Consider the following 24,393-nt stretch of genomic DNA (forward strand, 5'->3'; position numbering starts at 1 on the left):
TGCAGGTGGGTACGGTGTGCTCGCAGGCGAACAAAAAGACCTTCAGCGAGGCAGGCGGCAGGTCTGCTCTCCTTGCCCTCCCTGCTCGCCTCCGGTCCCTCCACTCGGGCGGCAGGGGGGCACTGCGGCGACTCGGCAGAGGCCCGTCCCCTTCCTCAGCCCCCTGAGGGCGGAGGGCAGGGGCTGAGGGAACGCCGCTCCCTCGCCCGCCACCCGGCTGGCGCCGCCCGCCTGGCCCAGCGGCTTCGCCGGGTTCCGGCTCCCGTAGCCGCGACTGCCACCGACCCGCGACGACTTCTGAAGCCCCGCGGGATTTCCTCCCCTCACGGCGGGCCCTCCCGCCCCCGGGCCGCGGTGAAGCCAGTCGCTCGGCCGGCCCCGTTCCCCGCACGGCAGTCGCTCAGAGCGGCGCGGCCGCCGTTCGCAGCAGACCAGAGGGAGAGAGGCGGGCAGGGGAGGCTGCGGGGCGGCCGGGGCGCTCCCCCGGCGGCCCGCCCGGGCCTACCAGCGCGGCCGCCCTGCCCTCCATAGGCGTCCCGCGCGCTGCCTCCGCCGCCGCGCCCCCCACCCCGCCCTCCCCCGCGCCGCGGCCGGCCCCCGCCGCCCCGGCAGGCTCGCAGGGCTGCGGCGGAGGCAGCGTCCCTCTCCCGGGCGGGGACGGGCGGCGGCCCGCCGGGTCTCCCGGCCGCTCAGGCAGTCGCCCGGCCTGCCCCTGGAGGAGGGTCCACGGAGGGGAGGCGGCCAGGCGGGAGCGGTGCAACGGCGGAGCCGGCGGCGTGCGCGGCCCAGGGTGGCCGGTGCTCCTTCCCCGCTGCGTTTCGCAGCTGTCACGCAGGTCCCTGTTAGCGTTACCGCCCCCCGGGCCCCTGAGCAGCATGAGAGTAGTGGCTTTGATCAGGTAACGGGCTGCGGGAGCGCCCCTGGGGGCGAGCGAGGGGCGTCTCGCCGGCGGAGGGAGGGTGCGGGAGAGGCCGAGCCCGCCCGTCCGGCAGCAGCCCGGGGGTCGCGCCCCACCCAGCGCCGCCTGGGAGATCCTCCTGCCCCGGCCCTGCCCGCCCGCGCTCCCCGCCACCCGCCTCCCCTGCGCGGAGCGGCCGCGCTGCAGGGTCCCTGCCTGCCTGCGGCCCGCTGGCCGGCTGCGCGGCAGTGCCGGCGGGCGGCCAGCCCTGCCTGTACGCAGGCGAAGGCTGGAACACTTTCTCTCCCGCTCTGCCCTTCTTCCCGGGACGCTCAAGAACTACTACTGTTTGTTTGAAACAAAAAAAAAGAAAGAAAAAAAACCAACCCCAAAACAAAAAACACCGAAACAACACTACCCAAGGTTGTTTTCCTCGTTCTCCCGGCCTCCCGAGTCAGCCCATCTCCGGCGCGGAGCCGGGTTGTGCGGGGAAGGCGGCGGGGAGCAGCTGCGGTCCTGGGGGTGCAGAGCCCCGGCCCGTTGCCCTCGGTTAGGGGGAGGTGTGCTCATTTGCAGTTGAGTTTCCAGGTGCTTTTCCTTTCCAAGTATCTTACGCTCTCTTAGGATAAATTTCCTGAACTCTTAACCATAGGCTGTTTTAGTGACTCTTTTGAGAGAGATTGCAGCTTGCTCTTAAAAAAGATGAAGCTCACTCATTTAAATAGTTGCAGTTGGACACAACCCTGTCTGCCAGGAGTTGCTGTTTGCTCACCCCACACTCCCGCCGTTTTTTGTCAGTTTCTGCAGTTGTCGTACTGTAAATGGCTTTTTTGTATTTTTTTTAGAAAGACGTTAACATTTTCTAACAAGGACAGGTGTGTTCTTTTCTTGAGAAATAAGAGTTAAAAACCCAACAAGCTAGGAAACCTGTAAATGGAAAAAGATTGCGTGGATGTGAGCAGTGTATTTCTGGCTGCAGTAGCTGTTTACTGAAGTCTTAACATTTAACGTATTAAACTCTCTCTGGCAATGTCTAGTATCAAACCTTGTTGAAATTCGTGTTTGGCCGCAACAATTACAAATCATTCCAAACATCATCTGAAGAGGAAAAAAATACAGCAAATGTTAGATAAGTTTTTAAAGATTTGCTTAAATACAGAGTAGGAAAGTCAGCTTTGGTGTTTTTTCTTGTTTTATAGAGAAGATTTCATCTTCGAGGTTTATTTATTTTGATACTCTCTAAGCAGAGGAATGTGTTAAAAGGCAGGATGAAATAAAATCCTAAAAACAGGTTTCTAACAGAATTGCTATTTTAATGGGCAATTTTACAAGGATGGATTTAGTTTCAGTAATAGTTTTAAGAAGAATTTTAAAGAGACATCAAAGTGTCTGAAATCTTTGTAACAGAGCTAGCCTCAAAGATCAGAGGGGGGAAAAAAGTATTTGAAAAGTGCTTCTTTTGAAAAGGTCAGGATTATATCTAAAACTACTTTAACCTGTTTCTTTTTCTTCTAAAATGTTGGCCACACTTAAAGTTGATAGTCTTGCTTTAAGCTGGTATTTACGGGGTAAACCCTGTATTGTGTTTTGTGGTAAATCATAGACATTTTAAAGTCAGTCTTCTACCTGAAGTGGGATGTTTTTCAACTCTCCAATTCCAGAATTTTCTTACTGTGAATGGTTACACTTGTCAATACAAAGGCATTTTGCTCAGGAGTATTTTATAGACCTGTATCTTTATGGTTACTGTATTTTGTTTTCCTCTGGTATTTTGTTTGTATATAAGCCAACCAGTTAACATACTTGCAACATTGTCAGAACTAACCCTGACTGTGACCTGACTGGTACTGTTTCCTAGAAAAAGGCCTTGTGATTTTTTTCTGTGATGAGAATTGAGAGGAGTCCCAGGCTACCTCATACCTGCCTTCATCTCTCTTCTTAAAGTTTTTTCTTTTTTTAAATTTTATTTAAAAAATTTTTTATTACAGTCTATTAGGCAACAGCCAGGCTGAGACTGTGCCAAGTCCACCTTCTTCCCACAGCATGGGCTGTCTGGCTTCACTGGTTTTACCCATCTTGTGTTTTACAGCTAGATTAGAAGGCCTTGTGGGTAGGCACTGTTTTGCTTTGTTTCTTGGTATGGTTAGTTTTTAGGGCCATGGTAACAGTAATACAGAAAACAAATAACAGTACAGTAGCATGTAATCCAGCGAGCACTACAAATTTCGATCAAGTAGTTGCCGGTCAACTGTGGAAAATCTGAATGCAGCCTCATCATAACATGTTTTTTTTTTTTTTTTTTAATATAAATTAATTGAAAAGATGAATATATTTATTCTAGTGTCCTTGTAATTTTTGATTAAAAAAAAAAATACTGAAATGCTGTGAACAGCATAGGCAATTATCTACTGTCATATAATTATTTTTCTGAAGTTGTGTTTGGAGTTGAAATCAGAACTAGTGGGAGGCTTTTCTTTTTTAGAATGGAGTCATTCAGGAAGAAAAAGAGCCTTTGTCTCATTATGAGTCTGTTAAGCCTGAAATTTCACATTATGAAGTGAATACTATCTACGTTTTCAAGCTGTCAAGCACAGTATCCAGAATTAATGAACACAGGATTTTGAAAAAATATTTTTTGTCCATGTATAGGTTAGAAGAAGGTTGTAGGTGTGCATGAGAATAATGTCAGGTAGGGCTAGAACCTCAAATTAGGAATATATTTATTATCGTATTTATCATATTACTTTGATAGCACTGAAACATAAGCGGCTGCTTTACAAAAATCTGTTAAACGTGAAAGGATGCCATGTTATTTATACTATTTCTACTTTAAGTTTGAGTTATACAGCAAATTACGGTCAGCATACAGAATTTTAGCATGGATAAAAGCAGAAATTAAGGGGAATAGCTGTATGGTTACAATCTTGTATTGCACTTTCAAGCTTTTGAGTAGAGGGCTAGATAAAAGTGGGAACTTTACATTGGAAATGCTGAGGAACGTTTCTGGTAATAGTGTGGTCACAGGGAAACCAACGGTCTGTTCTATCAAGGGCTGCTTGTACTATGTGTTCTCCTGTCCATGTCTCAAGAACATAGTTTTACAGAGCTGGTCTAGATCTGTGTTCCAGTTCCTGCCTGGGACTGGTTTTTCTGCATTGGCTTTTAAAGAATCTCTACCTGCAGTTATAGTTCGAAGGCTGCGAGTCTGAACATGGATTTTGTAAGCAGTGTGTATTCTAGAGCACTCGGTTTTATTGTTAGACTATAATATTTCTTTTGATGGGGATTAGAATCCATGAAAAATACTATGTTTTAGTTACATGAAGAGAGCAGGATTCTTTCCTCACTGATAGTGGAAAAGGTTCCAGTAGATCTTGAATGAATGTCAAAAGTAATTGTATTCTCTGTGTCATAGTATCATTTCTTGGCCATAGAGAAGAATATTGTTCTGTTAGCTTTTGTATTTTTTTTTTTAATCAGTAATTATTTTTATTTGCAGTTATATGCAGTAAAAAAAATTGTATGTTCAGTAGTGTCAACTGAACCTATTGCCTGTAATAATTACAGCTTTTGAGAATGGGAAATATGTTTAAAACGTTGAAACTTTACGCAAAGTATCCCATGAAGGATAAACATTATTCCTAACAGGAGAGTCTTCATTTAAAAAGATTGCTAATGCTGGCAACTCTGGAGCAGGTAAGTTTTTAATCCAAGTTATCTAGTAATGAGTACAGACTAATTATCTCTGGAGTAGAAGACAGTCCTTGTTCTGAAGGGATTCCAGTGTAAGTGGCTGTTCTTCATGGAACCTCTCCAATTAGTAATAAGATACAGAACTGGATCTTTATGGATACTCTATGTAAGCACTATACATATCTAGTAAATGTTATATGGTGAAATCATCCTTTTCCTACTGCTAGTATTTTGCAAACTTTTTTTATTTCAAAAATTTATAACCAGCTCTGGTGATACTAATTTTTAAGTAGTTAGGCAGAAGTAATAAGGGACTAAAACTTTCATGCGTACTTTTAATTGCCACTATTTTCTTTTTCCTACAGTGGTGGGAAGGACAGCTGTTATAATATGATGCAGTGTGTTGCTGCTGGACATCAGATTGTTGCTCTAGCCAATTTAAGACCTGCTGAAAACACAGGTATGAAAGCCACATTTTTCATAGAAGATATTTTATATTAGAAACAATGGAGACACAGCTGTGCCGGAATTAAGTTTTTATGTGGTTTTATATAGTTTTGCATATCGCAGGGAAATCTAGAAATCTTAAAAGAGGTAGAAAAAAGAAAATCCTCTGTAGATGTATTAAATGTATTTTTTCATCAAAGGGGAAAAAACACAAGAAGATGAAGATCTGTAAAAGAAAGACTTACATAATTTGAAAGAAGGAGAATGCAGATATTTCTGCTGGTAAACAATGGGATTCTATGAGTTCGGTTGCACAAATAGTAAAAGGTGGTAGAGGATATCATCAAACAAAACAAACTTTGTATTTCTAGAAATGCCTTAAACTGGCATAAACCATTCCAGCTGCCAAAAATATGCAGTTTTGCTGCTGCTCGTTTGTTTTTAGCTTTGTGTATCTTCCTCCATTATTCTAGCCCAGCATCCGTGGGCTGGATTGAGGAACTGATCTGGATTGGAATGACCTTGATGCACTTCTTTTTCCTGCCTTCCTTCTTTCCTTTTAGCTTGAACCAGTTTTCTGATCAGTTGCTCACAGGCTGCACCTAGCCTTATTTCTGTGAAAGAGAGTGGGTGAAACTCAGGTAGTCTAAGTCAGTGGTGAGGTAAGAGGGTGAGCTGAGTACTTACTTCTGCGTTGGACTGGAGCATAAATTGAAGTGAGACTTGAGGTGAGTTGTTTCCCAGCTGGTAGGGGAGAATGTTAAAGTATGTTAACATAGGTCAACTGTTCAACGTGTGTTAAACAGTTAAGTATGATATCTGGTAACTGTATGGTAGGAAGATACACAGAAAGCGAAGGAAAAAGGGAGCTGCCATCACAAATGAGTCACAGAGAAAACTGGCAAATGCCTGGGAGTATGGGAGCAATTCATTTTCTGGGTAGCTAGGACATAATCATCTCTAATCTTGTTGAAATATGTTGTCTTTAAACTAATTTATCCACATCAGAAATGTAGAATATTGTCATTAAAATCATAAAATGCTCTCTTTAAGTGTGTCGTTGGAAATTTTGTGGAAAGTTAATTGAGGTGCTTCAGGCAATAGTGGATTCAATGCCATTCATTTTATTTTATCTTGTACCACTGTTGCCTGGAGAGTCTCAATTAATAAAGAAACTGTGTATTTTGAACTGAATATCAATTTAAAGACCTTGTCATATTCATGTATGTTGAAAAACACTGAGTTTTCTTTTAAATCAACTCTTCTGGTCTAGGTTGGTTAGTTGTGATTAAGGGTTTGGATTTGCCTATTTTGAGCAAAAGTGCATCTGTTGTATGTCATCAAATGTGACATGACCTAATTGTTACATCACAAATTAGTTATCTTGATCAACGTCACCGACCTTTTTCTTTGCAAGGTGTGCTACATAGGTATACAGCAGAGATGTTTATCATGTCTGTGTAAATTAAGAGAAGTTCCAGTATTACAAATTAACATTAAAATAGCAAACTGTGTTATCTTTTAATAAATAGAGATTTCACCAATAATGATGTATTGCTTTATCAATCTGTTTGAAAAATTATCTGGAAGATTTTATATGTAAACGGTTTATCATATAGTTCGAGATTTAATTCTAAACAGTGATGTCTGCATTTTAGCTGTTTCTTTCTTACCTGCTAGGTACAAACTGATGTAAGACAATCCAGTTAAATTTTTCTCCTGGTTAAGGAAATGTCAGCAAAGACCTGATTTCATGTTGAGCTTAAATTTTAAAAGGACTGAAGGTAGAAAGGGCCTGGATTTCCTTTTCTTTTTGTATATTAAGCAATGTCAAAACATGGTAATGGTCTACTTTTCTTCTACTTAAGCAGAAATAATCTCTTCCTCTTTCTTGATGACCATGATAACAATTTTAACAGTGAAGTTTTTGGAAATTTTGACAACCTATTGCTTATTTTCAGTGTTGCGGTGCATTCTGAGTTTTCTGCTCCGAGTATGTTGAAATGCATCTGGGTTTGTGCCTCTGAACTGTGTTCCTACTAAAATTACCATATAAATAGGAGCAGAATTGGACTGTTATGAGATTTTTGGATGAAGCAGGGAGAATGCTAAAAAAGAAACAGACACCACAATTTCCGAATATGCACCATGTTTGTGACAGATGTCTTCCTCTCCATAGGTCTATTGGGTGGAGAAACCTTTTTTTTCCCCTTATCATGTTTATAGAGATATTGTCACCAAATGTGTTTGTGAACCAAAAAATATTAACATTTAGATCTTTTCAGTTCTTTGTAGTATTGTGATTCTCTGTAATTGCTGAAATAATGTACCTAATATGATTGTTTCTTAATCGTGGCAGGGCAGACTGATGAATTGGACAGCTATATGTATCAGACAGTAGGACACCATGCCGTTGACCTATATGCTGATGCTTTGGATTTGCCACTCTATCGTGCTTTCATAAAGGGTACCAGTGTAAATACTGGAAAAGTGTATACCGCATGTCAGGAAGATGAGGTTGAAGATCTTTACCACCTCATGAAACTTGTTAAGGTATGCTGAATGAAAAGAATTAAATAATTTGGGACAATGAGATTGCTTAACTCATTTATGGATTTAAGTAAATGATCCACTTAGGTATTTAAGGAAAGTTTTGAGAAAAAATTGAACATTTTTACAAGTTTTATTTCTATTCCTTTGTTCTTCCCAGTACTTTAAATATATAGTATAACTTTGTTCCTCTTTCCCCAATGTAAATGAGACTTAGTAATCCCCATTTCAAGCCAAAACCTTGTTCCTGTTTAATAAAAACACCTTTAACAGGTGCTTCACATGTACTACAAAAATCATAATTGTGAAAATTATCTATAAATAGACTGTTTGTATAGTTTCATATTTGAAGTAATGCATTGCTTGATTGCTGGAATCTTTTGGGCTTTGTGCATTTATCAGTATACGGAAAGTAATGTCTAGACATTTCCATTTGTGTAGACTTACACTCTGTAAACCAGAATCTGTTATTTGTTTGTGTGTTGCAGATCATTCTCAAAGTATTACAGAATATTTTACACTGATAGTTTTGATTCTAGCAGCCCTGTAACTATATTCTAATATATCGCATAATAGCAATAACATATATCAAACCTTTTTATCTATAAAACCAGTTAAAGGGAGATAATGAATGTATTTTCTAAACCACTTGAAATTTATTCTCTGTTCTTTTCCAAAATGTTTCACATAGTATTTCATTTTCCACCAGAATTAAAAAGATCTCATTGAAATAAATAGAAAACTTCCCATTGAATCCAGAGGTTTTATACAAGTTTTGACTGAACATGCCATCTCTTTTCCAGTTAATTGTGTTGATGACTGCAGTCATCAACATTGTAAAACAATGCTATGTTCAGAAAATCATATTAATTGATGTTTTTAAAAAAGTAAATACATGTTTCATTTTATTGATCAAACTGGTAGACTACTTTCTGAAACTTCAGCTAAAGATATTTGTAGTGTTCAGTTCAGTTGAAGATTTTCTAGCCCTCTTTCCTCCACTGAAATGGGAATTGAGATTGATGAACCTAAAAACTTTAGGCTTATTCTTTGTTCATTTAAAAAAAAATAACTTGCAGATAAGACCTGAGAATATGGTTTGAGTGCAAAATGCTTCCTGAACCATGTGGGAGTCAAATGTTACATATAAACATTTTTTGGCAGGGAAATCATGTTCTTCTAAAGTAGAATCAAGATCATACACCTGTGTTGGAGTATGAGACTAGAAGACAGGAGAACAGTGCATGTAGGCTATACAGCCTCAAGTTGCACCAGGAGAGGTTTTAATTGGATATGAGGAAGAATTTCTTCACCAAGAGGGATGTCTAGCGTTGGAACAGGCTGCCCAGGGAAGTGGTTGAGTCATCAGCCCTGGAAGTGTTTAAAAGACTTGTAGATATGACACTTGGGGACATGATTTCGTGGTGGACTTGGCAGTGTTAGGTTTACAATTGGACTCAATGGTTTTAAGGGTCTTTTCCAACCTAAATGGTGCTATGATTATGCTTTAGAGTGCTTCACAGAGGTTTTCAATGGAATGTGCATATCTTGCAGTACGGGAATTGAAAGAAATACGGTACTGTGATTTTAAATCATTTTTGAACCGTGATAATACTGGAAATTAGAATGACTAGTATATGCTGTCTCTTAAGGCTGAATACTAACAGCCTTTTGCCACTGGGTAAAATAATAAATTACTGATCAATGTAATTAAAAATGGTCAGATTAGTGGCAATTAAGATGATACTTCCTTTTCGATTCTTGCTGTCTTTGGAGAAATGGATGCCTGACGTAAATTAATGCTAGTGTTAAATCTTGACAACTTCTGCTTTGGAAGTTTGTACGTGATAATTATAACTATAGTTGAAAGAGATGTTATCAAGTTGTCTGGAACTAAATAACTGTTTCTTTCCTATATAGAAATATTAATTCCACTATATTATATTTTAAAGACATAAATATTAACAATGTACTGCCTTTATGTTAGACGTTGGATAACCATGTCTTTACAGTCAAACCTCTCTATGAAATTCCAGTGCAAAATTTTTAGTAGAAATCTTACATATTTGGATGAATAATTGCAAAATTATCAGGGGTATGTAAAGTACAGAAGCTGTCTTTGCTTTTTTAATTTTGAGACATGAAAAATTTTCTTTTGTGTGTTAACGGTATCTTTGAAAGCTTTCTATTTTTATTTTTCCACATTTTTTATAACTGCAGTTTTGTAGCTTTACTATGTAAGTCTTAATCACTGAAGATTATGCTTTCGGAATTTTTTTCCCCAGATGTTAATAGTTTTAAACAGATCAATTTGCATTCAGTTGAAGGGAGGGGAGGAATTCTGCGGATGCCTTGTCAGAATGCATCCTTGAGTGGATGTAGTTTCAAAACACTGCTCAGACTAAGAAAGCTTTGTAAATGGTTTGGGCCCAAGAATACAGGAAAGGTGTATTTAGATCGAAATCACATAGTGTGCCTCATTTTCCGTTTGTAAAGAACACTTGTATTGCAAGTACTTCTTTTGTAAGAAAAGAAAACAAACACATTTGAAAAACTGGTATGAATTCAGAAGCATTTGATGTTTTTACAAAGAGTGTTGTAAGAACAAGATTTACAAAGAGTGTTGTAAGAACAAGATTTCCAAAAAGTTAAATATTTCTCTGCAGTGGTAGGAAGCCCAGGATGACAGTCCTGTTCTAGTTCATGGGACTCAGAAAGTGATATTGACTGCCAGTGACTGTAAACCTGCTAATTTTATTATCACAAACTCAGATGATTGATAGGTATGAAGGAAATTTATATTTATTTTTTAGTTGCCAAAGCCCTGTTTCAGATTATGTATTCAATATATATTGTGAAACATATCAGGGTATTTGTATGGTATCTAAATGTATCTTACTATGCAGTCCTCACCTCATAGTAGAATATTTACTTTGTGAGACATGTAAATCCTGAAATCTAAGGAATAATTTAATCTACTCTCCATGTTACTGAATAGGGATTACCAGTAGCCTCGTTTGGCCATGTTTGTCACTTTGTATATTGGAGATTTTTCCAGCAAAGCGTGTAAGCGCTAGAGTTTCTTATTTATCTGAATTATCCTCCAGGGTTTTATCGTGGAGCTGTCTTTGAAACCAGGAAATGTGCGGGAAAACTTTGTTTCTTTGCCTTTAGTGCTTGGAAAGACTGGAGCATGGAGGTGTTTTTATGAAGCTTTCCTACAGCATCTCAATATAGGCATATTTAACTGCTTTCTCCCCTTTTCATTGTAGTTATGATCTTGTCCAAATAATACATTGATGTTTTATGCAAGCACATATAGAAGTAGTGTTAGGTGCGTTGAACGTTGGGTTGTTTTCTGTATCTCATGGAACTATGGCTAAACTTTTGTTTAGAGCAGTGGTTGTAGCAGCTTCCAGACTATACAAACCAATACAAGATAATTTATTTCATTTCTGGGTTTCAGTAGACAGTTCTGTCCTCTTCAAAAGTTTCTTGCCTTATATCCTTTACTCTTTGAAATCTTTGCCGTATTTGGTAAGTTTCTGCTGTTGGAGTGGTTTGTAGAATTCTTGAACTTGATAACAATATTTTTTTTTCTGTCTGTTTTTTCATCTTTCTCAATAACATTTATCATTACTTGACTTTTTTTGAAATTAGTATTTCAAAAATTGATTCTATTTATAGTTTCTTTGTAATATATCTACCCGTATTTATTATAAAGCATGCAAGTTGATTTTCAGTGTATTTCCAGTTTTAACATGTTATTTCTGTCAAGAGTTCTTTGTGGTGCGCTTTGTGGGATCAGAACCTGCAAAAAAACCCAGAGTACACTTGAAAGAAATTTAAAACCAATTAATATATTTGATCTCAGGACTGAAGGATTATTAAATATGATAGCATCCATTGATCATCAGCTGAAAAGTAATAATTGATGTTGGATATATTGGATGTATGAAACATTTGAATTGTACTAGCCTTTGGTTGTGGCACTGTATCAGTAACAAGAAAGGGGAGAGAAAGAAAACATTTTCTAAAATATTGTTACCTCCTGGAGCAGTGATCTCATAACTCAGTCATAAGAATAAGTAACGTGCTTTTATCTTACATTAACAAAGAGTTTATTAATACACTGTGACTCCTGTATTTAATAGTTATTTTTTAAGGACAGGATCGTGATTTTTGAGATGGACCCAGACTATGTTTACTGAAACCAGGAAGTATTCCTGTCTGAGAGTTAAAATTGCCATAGCTGTGTAATTTTAGATGTTATTTAAGATGATAATTTGTCTCAGACAAAGTACTTTATCAGTGCAGATTCAGGTGGAGTAGAGGTAACATAGGTCCTATCATTACTGAGTGAAACTCCCTAAGTCTTGGAGTTTTTCAGGAGACAGTCCTTCAAGGTATAAGATGAATGGATGAAATATAAGGTGGCCTTTGGATAGGGTTTAATTCCCTCACAGAAGATAAAGCTTTCAGCTCCTCATTATTGTTCCTAGTCTTCCATGCTATTGAAACAGTCTTCCTTTTACCCTTCTCCAAAATTTAACTGCTATGGCCAATGGGCCAAATGAGTTCTCGAATTCAGTCTGATGACTGACTTTCTGTGGTTTTTGTACAGCCAAATGTCTAGATGCTCCCATCAGGAAACATACATGAATAAAATGTTGTATTCTACTGCAGGCATTGCTTCACTGTCTTCACTGTTGTAAAATGCATTTAAAAGAAACAGTAAGTATTTAGAAATAGTCATTTGGCTTTTAGCTGTCCATTTTAATCAGCTCTCAGTGGTCCCCATGACTTCAGTAATAGTATTTACATGATAAAGACTAATAGTGTACTCTTAACTCATACAAATAAAGTTTGCAGATTTTCTTAGGAGTTTTAAAGATCTAAATATTTTTAGTTATGGTATCCCGATTGATTTCAAGAATCTGTAATCTGAGGACCTCAGCATGCTGTTCACCAAACTGTTTTTGCAGTTTATAAATTCAAAGTATGTAGCTTTCCCCAGTCAGTGATGGGATTCAGAGAGTTCAGAATCATGCAGAACAGTTCTCATTTCCCATCATTTCCCATGTTTTCAGTTGAAGAAAATCTGACATTTTTCCTGTTACAGTTTTAATTATTTGTAGGTATATAGACTAATTCCTCAAAGGTATATTTCTCAACATTTTTGCAAAAGATTAAATTATAGGAAGAGATTTGTCTTTAATTTGAATTTCCAAAATAATCACTCCTTATTTTTCCCCCCGTGTTTTAAGATTATTGCAAATCAAGAATACTATCACCTTGATAAGTTGTTGGATTAACTTTATATATAATTCAGCGATTGAAACATAGAATTTATGTACAGCAAGTGAAATTATGACATCAGTATTAAACAAAACATCGTAAAAAATCTTCAGTGCTTAGTTAGGGGGAACAGTGATAGATAAACCAATGGAATTTATTTTGTGGGCCCTCTACTACTGATGTTGATTAGTTGAAAGTTTGGAGACCATATCTTTTAGCACATTTCTTTTTGCCTTTAGATGTGAAAGTTAAATGTGGAATTTTAGAAATTTTATGAAAGGGATATCTCCCCTGCAAGAAATAAATAACTGTGCTTCTTCATAAAGTAAGGGTTTTTTTTTTGAGACAATATATTTGCTGTGGTTTTTCATGTGGCATAGACTAAGTTCCCTTTACCTTTTATAATGACTAGATTTTTACCTTTGAGAATTTGAATTGTCCCTTTGCACTTATCACATTCATTGATTTTTTTTTTTAATTGACCTGTTTTTTGGGTTTTTTTTAATTTATTCTGGAGTAGAGCTCCATAGCTTCCTCCATCTAGGGGATGACCACTGCCATCAGCAGTGAGTAACTGTGAATTAGGCGAAGATGGTAAGAAGTAATTGCATAGTTTGCAGTGTTTTAAGCAGTGTAAAAAAATATGTATCTCGTTCCACTCACCCAACATGATTTGTTTAGGGGTTTTTTTTTTTAGTTTGAATTTTAAAATGAGATGGGAACAAGGAAATTTTTTAATCAACAGGATGCCTGTCATTCTCCATGTCTCATCTGAACTGTTCAGGAAGGGTCATTTTTTTTTCCAGAAGGGGATACTGAGCAACATCTTCGAGGTAGTTTCTTACCGTGAGAAATGTTGAGCTTTATGTAAACAAAAAAGTCACTGTATTTCTCCCTGTTAGGTGTGTGGAGTTGTTTTCACTCACTCTCAGTCTTGTGTTAATATTGAATAAGCAGAGACAGTCAGGCTGGGGGTGAAAGATGGTAAGCAAGCCTGAGGGCTTGTTCTGGTGAGCTTTAAACCTCTGATTGCCAGGTTTTCCTAATTTCCCATTTCCAGGGCATCTCTAGTGTGACCTTGCCTGCTGAATATGATGTTCTGGGTTGCAAGATTCTCACATGCATTTGGAAGTGGGCAGCCAGGCATTGTTTACAGGACACCAAATGAACTGTGCACTCGCAGCAAGTTTGATAAACACACATTTCCTCCTTTTATCAGTGAGATTGCAGAATGTGAAGTATGAGTTTCCAGTTTTACTCATTCCCTTCAAACCTTTTCCTGTTTAAAAACTGAACCTCACTAATTGGATGATGATACATCCTTAGATTTTGTTTTGCTTTTTTGTTATTGTTGTTTTGAATTCAATTTACTGGTCACTGACACTTTATTTCAGTGCCTACCTTGACCAGGTTTGGCAGATTGCAGATAAAAGCTTTCCATGTGTTCGGCACAGAAAAGGTTCATCCCTATCAATGTAAAGTGAATGCTAATTAACAGTAATGACTTCTAATCACTTTGCTTTTATACTCCTTTAGGAGCACTGCTATTATCCAATGTAGTTAAGTGAAATGCTTGTGTATGAATCAACAATGCTTGTATTTCTTCTCGCAGCTATTGCTCATAATCAAGCTTTGAATAAATTATGATAGTAAAATTGGTTTTAATGTGCTGTATTGCATGGGGAGAAAGGAACCTCAAATATCTTGTTAAATATCTTGAATATTTAGAGAGTTATCTATTAACATTTTGGCATTCAGTATTGTAGTTAAATGGAAAAATACATTAAGATGTTTAAGTCAATTTTGTAAACGTTATCAAAACTTTTTTCATGGTTTGAATTTTATTTAAGTGACATGCATAGACTCAACAGCCTCAGTAACATCCCCATTTGGATCCAACTGCACATCTGTAGGAATGAACTGCAACATTTCTGAGTTAAAATGCAGTTGGGTTTTACATAGAACAAACACGTGTCTTAACTTGAGAACTTCATCTATTTTAGCCTAGTGTTGCAGTGTATATCTAGTAGGTCAGTGTGCATTTCTTTTATTAATACTGCGTATCTAACAAGATTTGTTTACACACATGCAACCTGTCTGCCTGCCTGCAATCATACACACTTCAAAAGGAATATAAAAGTAATACTACCGGAATTTTATTAATATATTGAAGCAATAAAATAACACAAACCTTTTTTTTTTTTTTTTTTTTTTATTAGCAAAACTGGACTGCTAGAAGCAGTGCTAATAAAAAACCAAGCTAAACAGATTACTAGACTGGTGGTATGTTCAGCAATTCTGAAATAATTCTGATTTAGAAACAGAATTAGGCTAAAGACAGAATATATACAAATTTGAAATTTAGTGAACTTTTCCACTTAACATTGTATATACAAGGCCTGTTTGGAAGCCAAAGATGTCAAAGCCTGGATGAAACCCATTTCTGACATGCACATTAGTTTTTGGTTTTGTTTATTAAGAAGTTGCTTGAAACAATTACTTAGATCATGTAGAAGGAATTTCAGGTCTCGGTGTCTGAAGGAACTAGGGTCTTGCTTGGTAAATATATTTGTGTTTGGTTTTGTAATTTAAAAAAAAAAAAAAACAACTGGATTTTCATTTTCTCTGGCAGTTTCCTCTTATGTCTTACCTCTGTCTGCATGCGTAGAGACACAATTCCTCCACGGTTACCATCACAGTTGTTATGCATGTGGATGTGAGTGAGTACTCGCAGGCACCCTCTGTGGTTTTGGTTCCATTCTTTCATTCACATAGCTGTAGACAATTTTCTGGTACATGTTTTGTTTGCTTGAGCATCTTCTCTGTTAACATTTATTCTTTGGTTTATTATGCAGTTATTGCCTAACTTAATTTGAAAATAACTTTCATGTAGCCTTTCCTCTTTAAATGTGAAGTTGAGTCAATGTTCATAAAAGTCCTGTGTTTTTTGCAGTAGTGCTGTAAAACACGCTGCTTGTGGGTTTTGCCACCACATTGTTGAAAAAGAGCAACACCTTTCTCTACAGTTTCATTTAAATGGATGGACTATACTATCCATATCTTATTTCAGTACTTTGGTTTCTTACTTGGCATCTTCATCATGCTTTTTAAGGATAAAAATGAAAAATAAAAAAAATTATTTATGTTAGTTGGTGCTGAAGTAAGTGGCTGCTTTATATTATTTACGGTTCTCATTAGGTAGCAGTAATATATGTTTTAAAATTTATTAATGTTTAATGAAATGTAATTGTGGTTCTAATAAAATACAATCAAGGACAGGTGAGCTTTCATATAAATGAACAGTAAAACATTTATCAAATTTGTCTTCATAAATATTTTTATTTCTGAAGCTCATTCTTTGCATAAAAACAATTTTGCTTTCTTATACAATTACTTATTTATTTAAGCTGTCTTATTTAACCCCCTCCTTTGATAAGGATGTCATACATACAGCATTTTCATGGTTATGTTCTTTTCAGCTGGACACTTAACTGTTTCTGATCAGTATATTTAAAGGCAATTCTTTTGGAAAGGCTGGGATTTCATTTGGTTTATATTGCACCAACATTACCATTTTCAAAATAGAAATGATTGATTTGTAACTGTCATTATGAAATGAAACTGGCCTTTTACAGTGTAAAAGGACTGTACAGTAAGGAGATAATTCTTTCTGTTGATAAATTCTGCCTGTAGAAGAATTGCATAACAGTCGGCACTCATTTTCATATTGATTATGAGTGGGGTTCCAGTAATAGGTTGCTGTTTGCAATGGATAAGGCGGCGCTATGATTAGTTACCTTTTCCATGGAAAGTACTACAAAGGAAAATGCCAAGTATGTGTACTGCAGTATTCCTGTCAGCCTGACAGTCTGTTACGTGAACTTCTTTTTCAGTCCATTTTCCTTCAGAAATACAGCTTCAGTCTTTTTGCCTTATTATTGTTTTAGGTTTAGTGCATTTGCATGCTCTCCTAACTCCGGATTCTTTCTTTAGTTAGTTATTTATTTTCCTGACAGTCTTCTGTTCTTGGACCCTGTCACCATTGTAACTCTTGAAAACTGATACAACAGTGCCCTCTGTAGTTTTTCCTTACATGGTTACTACCTACAGCTGGTTTTGAGCATTCAGGTAAAGAACAGGATGTTTAGACTTAGGAAAGATTTTGATTTTTCACTGACTGTTTTACATGCAGAAAGGGGAATAGAAGAGACTGTTCTGAGTCATCTTTTAGGTTTATAAGCTCTCTTGTCATTATCTAGTGAAAATCTGAAATTTTATCAGGCATTCAGGGCAGTCATTAAAACTGGATGGGATTTTCTGCGTTGTGTAGGCTTTCCTGAAGTTTTTGTTTGAAGTGGAGCTTCAAAACGAAATAATTTTAAATGTAGTTCCTTTGTGCTTGCTGCTTTTCCTAAACTAGGTCTTGCATGATCTGCCAGGGACTAAAGACATGATCACCAGTAGAACACCTAAGCTTTATTAATGATGTTGTTTTAATTCACACAGTGACTGAAGTAATTGTTGTTCATTAGCATTGATTTGTCTCCAGAACTCATTTACAATTTAGATTTCTCTTTTACCTCATTATAGCTTAATATGCAAATAACTTTTTATTCTGTGTTTTCTGCAAAACTTGTTGGACAGGTTCAGTATTGAACACACATTCCCCTTACTCACGTACATGCACATTCACACTCATGCGTTCATATGCTGCCATTTAAATATTACAAACTACAATAAAAAAGCATGACCTTTTAAAAAATAAATGCTTTAACTACAATTAGTTTCTTCTGTAACAGCATCATAAAAGTCACTCTGTGAAAAGTTAAATGGCTTTATTTTATGATGGGGAGTGTTAATGCATGTGTAGAACACACTCTTAATGCACTTCTATGAAATGAAAATCATAAGTCATTGCAGTAAATTATAGTTAATGATGTAACCATTGATGGCTATTCAAAACATTCCTGTATCTCTAATGATTTGTGTAAAACACATGACTGCCCACATGCCTTAGTTCGTTTGGAACTGTAGATAGATAAATGCTCCAGGTTTCTACCTCTGAAGACCATTTTTTCTGTGTAACAAGTGATAAGAATTTTGGTGAAGTAAATAGTACATCACAAACCACTTCTTGCAATATTTGAGGTCTGGTAATAGATTATAACAAAGATTAATTTAAATTAAGCAGTGAGATGCTTCAGGAGTGTAGTATGTAGAAGCTTTGATTTTTGTCTGCCTGTTTTATGGGTGATCTCTAGCCTCTAGTCATATGACATCTTTACTTTTTACCATCAGATTTTATATACTGAAACGTCGCTGGAGGAAGCAACTATTATGGCATAATGTGCACTGTGTAATCCAGAAAATGCCTCATATTTACTATTTGTTAACATAAAATGATTACAGAGCTTAAAAAGGTGACCCGTACTTTTTGAGTAAAGCAACTATTCTACTGGCAAAAAAGTAATGTTAAATTTGGTCAAAATGATTTCACTCTAAATTTAACTGAAACTCTGAATCAAGCTTAATTCTTGCACTGATTGCATAATTATTGTTAATCTTAAATATTGGGGCATTGTTTTTTTTTTTTTTGTTAGTGAGCTTCTCTCTGCATGTGGGGTTTTTATGATAAAACAAGGGTTATTTTCGACAGTATGGCCAAACCATGGATTGTTATAATTTTTTAAGTGATCTTGAAAGTTTATTTCATGAAGAAGGAGTAGAAATTGACTATTAGAAAAAAGAGGCAATATAAATTTCTACTTTAAATAGCTACTTTAGATATGTTTTTAATATTTTCAATGGAACTTCATCACAGTTCACTCTCCTTAGACAAATCTGCCATTCAGATCAGTGGAAATTTTACTTAGAAAATGGATTCTTAATTAAAATAATATTTTAATGAAGAAAACAAATACAGGTGCTTTGTTACAAGTGTGATCTGGTTAGCAGTGAGAGAAGGATTTAATTCTAAACTGCAACCTTTGAGACAGATAAGATGCTGTCTATTTGGAAAAGTGAATAAGGTGTATTTTCTTGCAATGAAACAATGCAAGACAATAATTTCCAGCTTTTCTGTCTGCTGAGACTGGCATAATTTACCAAGACCAGGCAAAGAAGTGACAGAGCAGCCACTGCAGATGCTTGTAGGAAATGTCCTGTTTAGTCCACATACTCTTTTTAGTTAAAATGTTAGTGATGGTTTTATCTCATTCTGCTATCATTACCTCCCCTCAAACTACCACACTTCTTTTCATCTAGTTGGATTATGTGACCCCTGTCTGAAATACTTAATAAAGGAGAATATAGGAGAAAATATGTTTAAGGTGACTCTGTAGTTGAAAATACTTGTTTTCAAATAACTTGCTTAAGAGTGATTCATAAAATCTGTGCTGATGCAGGGTGGTTAAAGGTATTTCTGAAGGTCATTTTAATTTTAATTTTAATTTCCATTCTTTCTTTGATTCCAAAGTACTAAAAAATGTGGTGACTGAATGTTGGGAATGTCTTTTGCATAGAAAATAATAAATATCTATTCTGATTTACTTGGTTAACAGTTGCCTACGCTATAACACTAGTTATAAGAAGAAGAATAGATACTACCATTTAAAATGGAACATTATTTGACATAACAAAAGGAATACTGACTTTTCTCGCTGGACACATTTCTAAGAATCTGCTTATGACCCCAGGGTGGTCTTTATGATTAAATTTAAGTTTTGAGACCTCCTTTTTTTAGTATCTTATTTTAAAGACACTTTCTCTTATACTTTTAAGACATTCTTTCCTTCTGTGGAACATAATCTCATGAGAGAGAATCTTTGATGGCATAATATTTTTAAGTAAAAAAATTGGTATTTAGGTTTAACCTGGTTACTTGATGGCCCGTCTGTTTTTATAACTATAGGCAGTATAGATAATATTTTCAAAACAACTGTGAAGTGTCAGTAGATACTGAGGAGTTAGGGACTAAAACCAGATGAACACTCTTCCTTTTGAACTATTTTTGTATGGACCTATTTGTTTTACATTCCTTAGGCATCTTATTTTGCTGTCTTTGTGTAATCCGTGATCCTTCCTCATTTTTTTCCTTCTCTTCTGTTGTTCTGCTTACACAGTGACTTAGTAAGTTGTACTGCATACAGTATTTGATGGGTTTTGGCCGTGGGTTTTTTTTTGTTTGGGTTTTGTTTTGGTTTTTTTTTCTAATGTCCTTTTGGTATCCAAAACAGTGATACCATTGTATTTCAGGAAGGCACAGTTTATTACAGAATATGTCATCCAAGTAGGTGTGTCAACTACCTGGCATAGCTTTGTCTTCTTGGCTTTCTTCAGCTTCTGTGTTCCCTGGCAAATGTACCAGCACAAAAAAAAGGATTAATGTGTATAGATATGTAATATTTTGTAGGATTTGAGCTTAACCTGTAATGTTAGTGATTTTACAGAGCTAGATAACTGTTGGTTCATAATTGCTGGGATTAATTTCCTTTCTTTCCTGTTCATATAGTCATGTTTCATTCTGCTACAGTTCATTTTGTAAAGTCCAGTAATTCTTTTTTGTTTCACATTCCTTAACTTTCTTTAGACCTGTATAGATCTCCAGTAATTCTGATGTTTTTGTGCTACAGTAACACTTTTTGCTACCTTTAGGATTATTGTTATCCTTTGGAGACCAGTCCTGTGTTCTTAGGGAAAGTCTGTCAGTCATTATTTATTACCCACTTGTCATTGTGACTTATTCATTGCTTACATCACCATTCTCAAAAGTATTGCTTTACAGAAATGGTGAACGATGCTGTGAAGGAAAGATCAATAAATGCTTTCAAAGGAAGATTTACCCTGAGACTTAGATCTTCTTTTTAATACTAAATCTGTGCTATTAGTTATGAGATGGTTTTAATATTTCGACATCAAGTACTCTGTTTCTGAAAATGGAAAGTTCTTGTCATGTTAACTAATTTTTGTGGAGCAGCATGACTTAAGCAGTTAAGTTGCATAACGTCTAATTTTCCAATTTTCAATACTTATTGGCTTTTCCCGAATGCTTATCTTCTGAGCTGAAAATGCAGTTTCATTCCCTAAGAAAAGTGATAAGTCATTTACATAATAAAAACTTGAAAAAATATCTTTGAATTTTAGTTATACTGTCATGTGTAACTGCAAAAAGAGAGTAGAGTGCTTGTTTGAAATCATCAGTTGGAAAAAAAAATCTACTTCTCCCCATCCCTCTTTAAATGGCTTTTAGAGCTTGATGACCCATGCTATCTTTCCAGAGCATCCAATTCCATGTGGTATGGTAACTTTTGACACCTTTTGAAAGATGATTGCTCTAGAAAGGTATGTGGATATATAAAATTAATTTTATTGCATTAATACCAAATTCAGGAAGCTGAGAATTCGAAAATGGCAAATGCATGGTTTCATGATCTCCTTTGTATTATTTTGTATTTCAAATAAGATGGAAAAGCAGATTGTAATCATATTAAGTTAAAGATTATATCACAAAAATCCACTGTAAGGAAACTAAACAAAAAGGTTACATGGGTATGTGGTGTTTCCTAATATTTTATTTCTTGATTGTGCAAAATTTTTTCCAATATTTTTGAAATGAAGATAAAAAGATCCAAAACAAATGTGCGTGAGCATAAATCAGACACAGTAGAAAGCTGGGAACCTAGAGTCTCCTCTTCAGTAGAACCTTCTGCAACATGAAATGAGGGACTACCATGTCTAGTAGGCAGTCTGCTGCTATTTCATAGGTAGGAAACAGGTTTCATTGTGAATTTTTGTTTGGTTGATTGGTTTGTTCTTTTACCCTATAGTTGCTGCTCCATCAGTTGGTAGGTATTCTTAGTGCTGTGTTATTATCAGCTGCTCCCAATATAGTTACATCAGTGTCATTCCAGCCTTAGAATATTCATGTTCTCAGTAATTATTTTGCCAGGCTGTCAGAATTTTGGCTGCCAGAATATTCCTGAGAGATATAAACTAGAGAGAGGGTTTGCCACATTATATAATATGTGTATAGTGCATTATAGAATAGGAACTACTCTTTCCTTGGCCGTTGCTGCAGTAGAAATGCAAAGTAATTAAGTATTTTCAAAGATGTGCGTGGTCTTCTCCAGTGTTAAAGCTGTGGTTATGATATAAATTAGGCAATTATATAAATAAATTAAGCAGTGCTGTAGGTAGTGTCATGTACTGTATGTTAGCAGACTGTTAGAGTAGCCTGCTCTATTATTTTTCTTTTCTATATCAGTAGTTAAACTACTTCAGACTTAAGCATGAAGTGAAATTTGCAAAAACAGAAGACTTCCAGGTATTAAACTTTCTGTATTTTGATCAAAGCAATATATCATCTTAAAAAACAAACAAAAAAAAAAATCCTTAAATCTATAAGAAACTCAAAAGCAGGAGGATCCTTGCTTCCAGGCTTGTTTTCAGTCAGGGGTCTGGCATGCTGGGTTTGTAGCAAGTGTTGTTCAACTCCTTCTAGTTCCTGGGAAGTTTCCTTTCCATCACTTTTGAAGTCTGTCAGAATGTCTTTCCTTGCTCCACTTAGCAATCTCTGAGTGTGTATTTGTTATATACTAAGAGAATAGCACAATTGCAACTTGTTTGAAAAATACCTTATCTGAAGAAATGAGGAGTAATCTGTGTTTTAAGTAATTATAAGATTTCTTAAGAAAGTTTTTTCTCACTCTGCTTCCCATTCTCTCATTCAGCTAACCTGTGGTTTTCTGATGAGGTAGTAGTCCAGTTTTCAGTTTTTATATACACATTGTGCCTTTGGTTGCATTTTTTTGAGAAGTATATTTAGAAACTTTATTTGAAGAACCGAGACCTTCCTATGTAGAAGTTTTTCTCAAAATTGATCATTAGGTTTTAAGTTGTCTTGATTCCTTTTGGCTGGAGAGCATTATAATTTACAGTCTCTCCTTTGGACAGAAACCATACAGAATCTATCCAAATTTAGTTTCCTCCACAAGCCTTTTGTTGTTTCTTCCTTGTTCAGAAGATGCTCTGTCCATGCTTAATTAAAATAAAAGTTTTCACTTTCTTAATTATGCAGTTGCATCTTTATTAGGCAAGGGTCATGTCTAGTGCTTAACTGCTTATTTCAACAAAGTGTAGAACTCATCCTCTTTAGACTTGTTGGTATGTTTCAGTAGTCAATATGCTTGACAGGATGTGGCATTATTGTTGATATGTACATTTAAAACATATAAAGTACATTCAACCTGATTTGTTAATTGTATCTTATTAACAGCTCTTGTCTGAGACCACACTTGCAAGTCTCATGTTATTTTAGTACTGCAAATGAAAATGGTTTTGGGATCCTTGACCTCTTAACTGTATGATAATATGAAGTGTGAACAGTAGACACTGGTTTAAAACATTGAGACCATGAAAACTTCTGTTTAAAAACTGACATCTGTCAATAAAACAGTAGCAATTCAGGTTGAAAACCTGATATTAATATTTAGTTCCTGTTAAATGAGACAAAATATTTGTGGGAAGGCCACACTTACTTTCTTCTTTATAATGGGTAAGAAAGCTCAGTAGTGGACAGCCCATTGTGTAAATGTCTGCTCTGAGAACTGGAAGGAGACTAAAACTTCACTGAATATGAATGGCCCTGAACTTCCACTGTCTATAAACATTTCTAATGTCCTTGTCCCTATCTGGCTGATTTTTTTTTTTTTTTTTAAACTGTCTTTTTGTGTCACACAGTTAGTTGTGTTGAACTAGACTCAGAGACAGTTCCTTGGCTGGTAGATTCTTTGGTGAACGAAGTACTTCTGCTCTTAATGAAAAGCTGTTTTCATTTTCCTCTTATCTTATTACTACAGTCCACAGTCACTTTTGCAAAGGGCATAGGTCATGATAAGTACATATTTGCAATTTTAGATGTCTCAGTCCCCTGAAACTTCAATTTCTGTGTAAAAAAATCCCATAGTAAATAATTGTAGCACCTTGATTAGAGAAGAGGCATATGACTGAGAACCCATGGTATAAAATTAATGTATATACCTTTCAACAGTAAACCATTCTGGAGATGCTTTTTTAGTTTAGGCAACAAACAATCTGTGAAATTCTGATTTAAGCAATACTGACTTCTAAATTGATACAGTCAGTTTGTTCTTAATCTCAGAGAATACCATAACAATCTGCCTGCAGTTGAGGGGTGGAGTGGGGAGGGATGATAAAGGCAAACATACATTTGCTTTGTGATGCAGTTATCTACTGGTGATACCAGAAATCTTGAAGTTCAGCTTGCTTTGAGAGACGTTTTTAAAGATGTGGAATCTGCATGGTAAGGAAAATACTGTTGGCTTTAAGCAGAGAAGGTACCAAAGGGATCTTTGATGTTCTACATAAATGATTTTATCTCTCTTGCTATCAATTTCATATCAGAACAACATATACAGTAATAATGCCCTTCAACAGAATATTGAGTTGTACTGTAAATCTAAACCAATGTTTTTAATTTTTTTAAATAT

The 24,393-nt window shown here is 36.6% G+C and overlaps 1 protein-coding gene across 3 annotated transcripts in view; it reads left to right on the forward strand.

The window, feature by feature from the left end:
* Positions 1 to 752: 752 nt before the first annotated feature.
* The window catches only part of DPH6 (diphthamine biosynthesis 6), a 229,872-nt gene continuing 206,231 nt past the window's right edge, over positions 753 to 24,393 (forward strand). For 2 of the 3 annotated variants that reach the window (XR_012633870.1, XM_074909806.1), the window contains exons 1-3: positions 753 to 898; positions 4,957 to 5,051; positions 7,398 to 7,591. Coding sequence is in view for 1 of the 3 variants with exons in the window: in XM_074909806.1 (XP_074765907.1) it covers positions 876 to 898; positions 4,957 to 5,051; positions 7,398 to 7,591 (312 nt within the window). In the remaining 2 variants the exon portion in view is untranslated. Of the gene's footprint in view, positions 899 to 4,956; positions 5,052 to 7,397; positions 7,592 to 24,393 lie in introns of those variants that run through there. The other variant, XM_074909807.1, reaches the window with a different exon arrangement.

Source organism: Athene noctua, chromosome 6 (genome assembly GCF_965140245.1).
Source record: "Athene noctua chromosome 6, bAthNoc1.hap1.1, whole genome shotgun sequence".
Lineage (NCBI taxonomy): Eukaryota > Metazoa > Chordata > Aves > Strigiformes > Strigidae > Athene > Athene noctua.